Genomic DNA, 8888 nt, shown 5'->3' on the forward strand with positions numbered 1-8888 from the left:
CTAATGACATATTTCTATTTCATTTTATCCTATACATTCTATCTCACATTATTCTACACGTCTTATCTTGTTTGATATAGTTTAAAGGCAGTTTCAAAGCATGTCGGTCATGTTTAGTACTCTCCTTAGCACCTTTGTCATACTGACTTAGGCCCAGTTTCACAACTGACTGTTAACTCTTAGGGGCTTCACACATGAAATGCATAACAGAGCATAAGCATAACATAAGACTGCTGGACCAATGAGCATCTAGCATAATGTCGCCATATTGATTTACATAAGATGCTCATTGGTTTAGCGGCCTTATGTTATGCTTATGCTCTATTATGCATTTCATGTGTGAGAGCCCTTAGGGTATATCCACACAACTTGCATAGCCGCATAAACGTATGCATAAAGAAAATTATCCAATCGCATTTTTTCTATAAAGACGCACGTAAAATGTGATTGGATAATTTGTTTTATGCTTATGTTTATGCGGCTATGCAAGTTTGTGTGGATATACCCTTAACCGCGCGCGCGAGGTTCAATTTATTCATTATCTCTTTTCAATTCTAGAATTGGAAAAAAATGAGAAATAAGTTGAACCTCGATTAAGAGTAATGGTATATCCACACAAACTTACATAGCCACATAAAAGTATGCATAAAGAAAATTATCCAATCACATTTTACGTACACCTTTATAAGAAAAATGCGATTGGATAATTTTCTTTATGCATACGTTTATGCGACTATGTAAGTTTGTGTGGATATATTATAAAGCGGGGAGCACAGACTCTTGCATAACGCATAACACATGAGGCATAAGAAATTGAACCAACCAGAGTTCTCTATTACATGGAAGGGAAAGAAACGGAGAACTTTGATTGGTACATATTCTTATGCATTACGTGTTATGCATTATGTAAGAGTCTGTGCTCCCCGCTTTAACCGTGAGTTGTGAAACTGGGCCTTATGCTGGATTCACACTACATCCAATTTGCGGCGTACGATGCTCTGCAACCAATCAGAAAACAGGATTCCGATGGATTTTGCTTCGTATCATCGGAATCCTGTTTTCTGATTGGTTGCAAAGCGTCGTACGATGAAAAATCGGATGCAGTGTGAATCCAGCATTAAGCCGGTTGCGCCTCTCTGATAAATCTAGGACTCTACCCTTATCCTGTTTCTAGGGAATTTGTAAAGATTGTCATTTCAGTTACCTACCTTCTTTTGCGAAAAGGGCAGCCAACTTGAATCTAAATGATTTTTCGAAATTTCCTAAGAACCAAGGAAAATATAAGAACTGTCACGAGCCATTTTGAAGCATCACCGTTCGCTGCTCATCGAGCAGCTGTGCGCAGGATAATCGTTCGTTTCATTTCGCTGCGAAATGTCAATGTTCGTGGCCACGCGTGCTGCATAGAGTGCGGTTATTGTGAGGTTGACGATCGGACGACGTGAACGCAGACTCGCGAAACGTCGTTGTCATCGTTGTCATCGCGAATCGCGAGTGGTGGTGTGAAACTGATCGGTCGCAGGGGGAACAAAGAGTCTGCAATCTGAACGCCTTTTATTAACCTTGACCCGCTCGTCAACAACGGTGAGTATCCCATCGATGAAAATAGTCGCTTCGAAAAGTTTTTCGCTTGATATTTAAAAAAAAAAAAAGGAGAACTCTGCTCTCGCTTTGTTGAACGTTGACTAACCGCGCAATATATCGCTCACATACACACATCTATACACACACACGAGATGCTTGCAACGCAGTACAGTGATATGCGTTACAATCCGTGTCATCGCGCTTTTGGCTCTGGATCTCGCATTTCCTTTATGTATATATATATATATATATATAAGCGATATTTAAAAGTGTAGCCACGATATTTAAACGTCGTTTGGCACGTGAGTGGCTCACAATAAATGGCTGTGATTTCAGATTTCCTGAGCTGCTGAAGATGGTGATGTATGTGCAATAGGAATTTTCCACAAGAGTACTTATCTAAACCTCTGATGAAAGACTCAAGGCTACTGAAATTGTAGCCATGTATTGTCGTGATAAAGAATTGGTCGAATTAGCCATGTAAAGATACATTAAGATGTGCTTGGATTATATCAATAATTTGTATCGTGTATGTCTTGTTGGTTAGTACGTACGTATATATTTATCTTTTTCCTCTGACAGATAATTTTTCTTTATGAATCATTGTTTTCTCTTGTGCTTATTGTTTCAGTATTCATTACGTGACAAATTTAAGTGAGACAAAATGAGTGGTGAAAGTACAGAAGAAAACCAGCATCTACCTCTGGTCCTTGAAGAGATAAATCTTGCTTCGTTGCGACCTATATTCCCAGATACAAGCAAACGATGTGTAGATGTGTGGACAGAGAAGATGAATAAGGGAGTATTAACAAATATTAACTTTAGAGAATACTGGCGACTTTGGGTGCCAAAAATATATACTCCAGAACTTAACGGCAACTGTCTGGAATGGGTTATTAACGAAGACACAGCAAACAGAATGCTTCTGAGACCTCTGGAGGAATTTATCTGTGGTGGTGATCCACAAGTGATTCTCAAGGAGCTTGCCAAGATGGATAATCCACCAACTATATGTGGCAGAATGTTCAAGATGGGCGAACCAACCTACAGTTGCAGGGAGTGTGGTATGGACTCTACATGCGTTCTCTGCGTCGACTGTTTTAAGCAGTCAGCTCATCGAAACCATAAGTACAAAATGGGCACGTCCAATGGAGGCGGATGCTGTGACTGCGGTGACACAGAAGCCTGGAAAAATGAGCCATTCTGTGAGACGCATGTTGTGGGAACCCTGACAAAGGAGTCTCGTGGTAATAAGCTGCCTGGTGATATTGCGGAGAGAGCGGTAGTGACTTTCGAAGCATTATTGGATTACTGTTACGAACTGCTGACTCTGAGGTTCATTGTATCATTGCCGCCGAGTCTCAGCATTAAAGACACAGCATCAGCATCTTATCCGTATGCGTTCGACCAATTGGATATTTTCGATACTTACTGCACTGTGCTCTTCAACGATGAGCATCATACCTTTGATCAGGTGATAAACATGCTCATGCGCGTTCTCAAATGTTCGCAGAAAGAAGCTATTGAATATGTAACTGGCGTTGACAGAGAAGGTAGAACCGTGATAAAATGCTCAGGATTTAAACCGTGCACTGACTTGAAAGGTGAGGTAGAGAAATTCACGTACAGGCATAGCAATCGACCACTCAAGGTACTCGTTCTTCATAGTCACGTAGTCGCCCATCAGACGTTTGCTATAAGACTGCTCAAATGGTTGCAACAATTCATAAGTCATTGCGAGGGTTTTCGTGTCCTGTTTAGCAACATCGCTCTGAACACGAAACTGCCCGATCAGTCAGTTGTTCAGGGCATACTCACGAGAGATTCGCAACTGTGGAAATCCGCCAGAACAGCATGGCACAGGTTATTCATATACGGAATGCTCATGGAATATGAGAGTAAAAAAGCGCTCTCTATTGTATTTACTAATAATTACGGATCTGTTATGAAGGATTTCATTAAAGACGATCACGATCATTCATTCTCGATTGTTTCGCTCTCTGTCCAGTTATTCACTGTGCCGACCCTCGCACATTTACTCATTGCAAAGCACGAGGCTCTGTTCAACTTATTAACCACGTTTATGTCCGAGAGCTCCCGACGATGTAACGCTGCTGGAAAATTTGAGTTTGAGAGAAACATGCCACACCATAACTTCAAACGGGCGCAGTTCATACTTTACGATCTTCGATATCTACTGAGCGCAAAACCAGAAGAATGGACGGATGATCTGAGACGTGGCTTCTTGCAAGGTCTCTCACTACTATTCAATCTCTTTTCCAACATGCAGTGCATGGACGCGGTACTTCGACAAGAAGGACAGCATATGGAATACGAGCCTGAATGGGAATCAGCGTTCAATCTGCACATAAAACTGTCACCAGTCATTACGTTGGCCTTGGAATGGTGCAGTTCGGACCGAGTTGTACTGATCAAGTCCTTCGGATCTCTTCTGAAAAAACTACATGAACAGCAGGCAAACGAGCAACCGCCAAGCCAGGTGCGAGAGCTAGCGGATCATAGCGCAACATGCCTACAATACAATGTGGCATCCGAACCAGTTTCTATCCATCTACCGCTCTCAAGATTCCTCGCCGGTCTGTTCTTGCATCTGGAAAAATACAATTTACACTTTCATTCGTCTGAATTTAACAATTCAATGAAACCAACTCCTGAACAGATCATTGATCCCGTACTGACGGCACAGGCCATGATTTCGCAGGTGCACGCGGGCATGTGGCGGCGGAACGGTTACTCCTTGCTGAATCAACTATATTTTTATCACAATGTCAAATGCCGTAGTGAGATGTTGGATCGAGATATCGTTTTATTTCAGGTTGGCGCGTCGCTGATAGAAAGCAACGAATTCTTGATTCATGTCCTAAACAGGTTTAATCTTCTTAATTGGGTACAACCAGACTTTGAGGTAAATGCCTTAAAAAATCCAGAGGAAGATAGTATGCGGCAGACGATCAATCTAGTGGAGGAGTTTTTGGGCTTGCTCATCACGATCATTGGCGAAAGATACGTTCCCGGAGTTGGTCAGGTGACCACAGATGATCGTCTCAAGAAGGAAATCATACAGCAATTGTGCATAAAACCGCTCTCGCACTCTGAACTGAGCAAGACGCTACCGGAGGACGTCATGCACAATGTCCAGATTGAATTGGAAAGAATAATACGTGAAGTAGCAACGTTCAAGAAACCAGTGCATACATCGGCAAAGGGTGTGTACGAACTCAATCCACATTTGTATTCGGAATACAATGTGTTCTTTTATCATTATACGAAGGAAGAGCACAGCAAGTCCGAGGAAGTCCAACGAAAGCGGCGGAAAGCTCAAGGAGAGCTGGAATGTTGTCCACCGCCGAAGCTACCTAAACTAACGGAATCGTTCAGTCTGGTAGCGAATCTGTTGCAGTGCGACGTTATGCTTCACATCATGCAGACTGTTCTGGAACGCGCACTTAATTTCATAGCTAGGAGTTTCTCCGAGCCACAGGTGCACAAGGTATTGTATTTGATCGGCTATGCTTTACAGGAACAGGAATCCGGCTACTATCCTTTCCTTGCATTTCCCGAGCGAGCAGCGAAATGGAAGATCTACAAGTTGCTGGAGAATCTGACCAGTAGTCCACGCATGGAAGCTCACAAGGATCTACTCACATGGGTTTTAGCCAAATATCGTCAGGTCGCCAGTTTGTCTGGGAAAGAGACTAGTCCGGCGCCTCTTCAGTTCGAGCAGCAGCAACACCAAGCAGGCGATGATGCTAACACCAACAAGAAAACGGATAAGGAATGGCGAACGAAAATGGCAGCTCAGAAACGTGCCAAGATCATGGCACAAATGGCAGCAATGCAGAAGCATTTCATGAAGAAGAATGCTACTTTGTTTGATGTAGCAAGTGTGGAAGTAAAAATAACAGGCGCTCGTTGTGGCTCGGCCATGGATTTAACGGAGGCCTCTTCTCAGGAAGGTAATTCTGCTCAAGAAGGTATTGCCGTCGGTCTTAATCAGACTAGTAGACAGTGCGAACAGAAAATGTACACTTGCATTCTATGCCAAGAGGATCAGACAGTGACGGAAACTGGTTCGGCAATGGTGTTGGCTGCGTTTGTTCAGCAATCTACTGTGTTGTGCCAATGTCGTGACGACTTTCAAGAGCCCGATCCGTTGTATCTGTCAGCGAAATTGGGCGTGTCACCGCACACGAGCACATGTGGCCACGTGATGCACGCTCGCTGCTGGCAAGATTACGTCGACAATGTACTTGCCAAGGAGAATCGGCGACCCTATAGATCACGGCAACAGGCTAGTTTTGACGCAGAGAATCATGAGTATCTTTGTCCGCTATGTGAATGTCTCAGCAACACCGTTCTCCTGCTTGTACCACCCTTAGGAATATTGCAACCGACTCTGGAACCTCAGCCGAATATCACTTTCGAGACGTGGATGAAGGTAATGGCGCTCACGTTAGACTGCAAGCCGAACAGGAAATTTGGTATGGAGAGGGATGAGGATACATTGGAGGATGAAAAGATAGTCAATCCTATGATAGTTCTTCGTCAAGAAATTGGATGTGCTTGGGAGCCATTTCAAGCGCAATATTCGCGATCCGGACCACACCTCGCGCGAAGGATGGAGGCTATGATCAATATGTACGCTTCACTTTTTGCAAAAACTACATACAAGGGATTTGGTAGTATCGATGGCGATTTGAAGGTGCCTTTGTTAGCTTGGAAGTCAGTAGCATACACAATCCATGCGATAGAATTCCTATTGCGGGATATGAACAAGCCATTGCTGGGTTCCATGACCTCTCGACAAAGCGACAGTCTCAAGAGCCTCGTGCGATTGTCAGCCCTCTTGGGTGCAAGTTTCTCGAACCGTGCAAACCTCTGGTCGCAGCGCGATCAAATCAAAACTTATGCAGCGTCATTGTTGACGATGTTGATAGAGGCACCGTCCACAGGACCCAGCATCTTCGATATCGATCCATTCGGCGTACTAGTACCGCTTATTAATTCGCTGCCGAGCATATTTCACACAAAGGAACACGAGACGGCCCCAAATCCGCCGCCCATCATTACGGGCGATGTGTTTGACTCGCATATGCTCAAGCTCGTATTCCTGTCTCACATAGCAAAAATCCTGTATACATCTGACTTCGCCGACGTGATGGAACTAGATAGTAACGAGACGGAGGACGATGATAACGAAGATGAGAATATCGAAACCAAAATGGACTTTGCCCTGTTCCATATTCTGGGTGTGCATTATAACAAGCAGAAAGCCAGCGACGTATGGCGACGAGTGGAATCCGCCTGTCGACCCTTCCTCCGATGCTGCGCTATCTATTTTCATTACGTGACCGACGTACCGCCGCTAAGTGAATTGACGGAGGTGCATGGTGATACATACGAAAAACTCTGCCAGTACCTGGGACTACCCACTACTTGCGACGCTTTGATCTATTCTCATTTAGAGACCTCCCTGAAGCTGATGGCTGTATGGCGAAGACATTCTACCATCTGGAATCACATGTCGGGCGAAAGGAAGGTGACGATTATCAAGGATCCATTGAAGGTGAACAAGCTGATAGATTTGCCGGAGGATTATAGTGAGCTTATCAACTCGATATCCCAGTTCACTTGTCCGAACAGGGACCGGGAAGACTCACGTAATCCGACGATGTGCCTGGTCTGCGGCGAGATGCTGTGTTCGCAGAGCTACTGTTGCCAGATAGATTTTAACAAGACAACGGTAGGCGCGTGCACGTTCCACGCGAACAAATGTGGATACGGCGTCGGTATATTTCTGCGTGTACGTGAATGCGAGATCCTTTTCCTGCGCACGCCTAATCGCGGGTCCTTCCTTTGCCCACCGTATCTCGATGAGTATGGCGAAACGGATCAGGGTTTACGGCGCGGTAATCCATTGCATCTCTGCCATGAGAAGTACCAGCGACTGCACCGCTTATGGCTCGGTCACGGAATCCACGAGTCTGTCACCCGGGCGTTCGAACAATCCTCAAACAATCTGTTGCCGACCCAGTGGCAGCATCTATAACTCCATGAGATTCCCTATGATGCCACAGATCTGACATTTAGACAAAAACAGAAAAAAAATGTAAGAGAAGATTTTATTCTTACGCTTAAGCGAACGTAGCAGCCTAAATATTGATTGTTGATCGTCCACGGTTCGATCCGCGTTTGCAAAAAATCGACAAAATTAATTTATTCGGCGCGCGCATCAAAGTATGGCTTTATATATTTAAAAATAATATTGGATATGTTCTCTCTCTCTCTCTCTCTCCCCCCCCCCCCCCCCCAATTTACAAAATTTCTATTTTAAAATATTTTTGAAGTTAACAAAATTTTTATTATCTGTTAAAATTATCTGTTACATAAATTAAGATACGGCTCTATTTACATATTTATTCACAAAAATTGTTGCATACGTATTTTGTTGCTTGTAGATGCATAAGTTCGTGACTAACATGATGCCCAGTATTTGACCAAATCGTTTTTTTTTTTTTTGTAAAAATTTGGGAATTTTCTGCGCGTATAAACGACTAAGCCTGTGTTCTATATCACTCCGAAGACCTAGAACAATGAGCGAAAAGGCGACAGTCATCCATCACCGTGTAAAAATCATGGAGTCTTGATATTTTTGTGCATAATAGCATCGTACGACGTATGGGGAAAAAGCAAACGCTATTAAGATTTTTATAATTTTTAGCATTCGCGAATTATTCTAGGTCGACGAGTTCTCCCTTTTTTCTCTCCCGCTCTCATCCCCATTTGACGTTAATTCGTGCGTAGACAAAATGTGAAAAGAAAAAAATGAGATAAAAAAAGAAGAATTCGCGATTATCAGACGGAGTAATTTTTAAATAAAAATTTCAATGGTGTGTGAAATAAATAATACGTAACTTAATATTTGTTTCTTTCTCTCTATCTCTATCTCTTGTCGCTAGTTTTTTCTAGAATCTAGACGCTACTGGAAGCAATGTTAATAAATCGCTCCGGGAGATTGAAGCTCTGGCGTCGTATTTGACTATTGACTCGTTTGTTCAATTCATACGATTCAACTGATTCTTACGTACACCTGTAACTGAATATAGAAGATATTTTAGGATTATTGTTATTAGAAGTGTGTAAATATTGAGATTGTAAGATGGGTGAATTTACCGAGTGCTGCTTATCTTTCATTTGTGTATACTGCAATTCGCTACAAGAGGACAATTTGTAGCGAGTTATTCTATACCAGATCAATCAATCTTTAATTTCCTACGTTTCTT

General features: G+C 43.0%; 1 protein-coding gene across 3 annotated transcripts; it reads left to right on the plus strand.

Moving 5' to 3' along the window:
* Window positions 1–1169: 1169 nt before the first annotated feature.
* Window positions 1170–7702, plus strand: Ubr1 (Ubr1 ubiquitin ligase). 3 transcript variants are annotated; one of them, XM_018511679.1, is made up of 3 exons: window positions 1170–1584; window positions 1921–2134; window positions 2216–7702. In XM_018511679.1, the coding sequence occupies exon 3, from the start codon at window positions 2249–2251 to the stop codon at window positions 7652–7654; it is 5406 nt and encodes a 1801-aa protein (XP_018367181.1). In that variant the 5' UTR covers window positions 1170–1584; window positions 1921–2134; window positions 2216–2248; the 3' UTR covers window positions 7655–7702. The 3 variants fall into 3 exon arrangements, with proteins under 3 accessions (XP_018367181.1, XP_018367180.1, XP_018367182.1); XM_018511678.1 differs by having other exon boundaries at window positions 1921–2126; XM_018511680.1 differs by lacking the exon at window positions 1921–2134.
* The last annotated feature ends 1186 nt before the right edge of the window (window positions 7703–8888 follow it).

This window comes from Trachymyrmex cornetzi, unplaced genomic scaffold (genome assembly GCF_001594075.2).
Source record: "Trachymyrmex cornetzi isolate Tcor2-1 unplaced genomic scaffold, Tcor1.1 scaffold384, whole genome shotgun sequence".
NCBI classification, from domain to species: domain Eukaryota; kingdom Metazoa; phylum Arthropoda; class Insecta; order Hymenoptera; family Formicidae; genus Trachymyrmex; species Trachymyrmex cornetzi.

What these genes read in the sequence shown, in the direction of transcription:
- Ubr1 (XM_018511679.1), top strand. Translation starts at nt 2,249, where the DNA reads ATGAGTGGTGAAAGTACAGAAGAAAACCAGCATCTACCTCTGGTCCTT.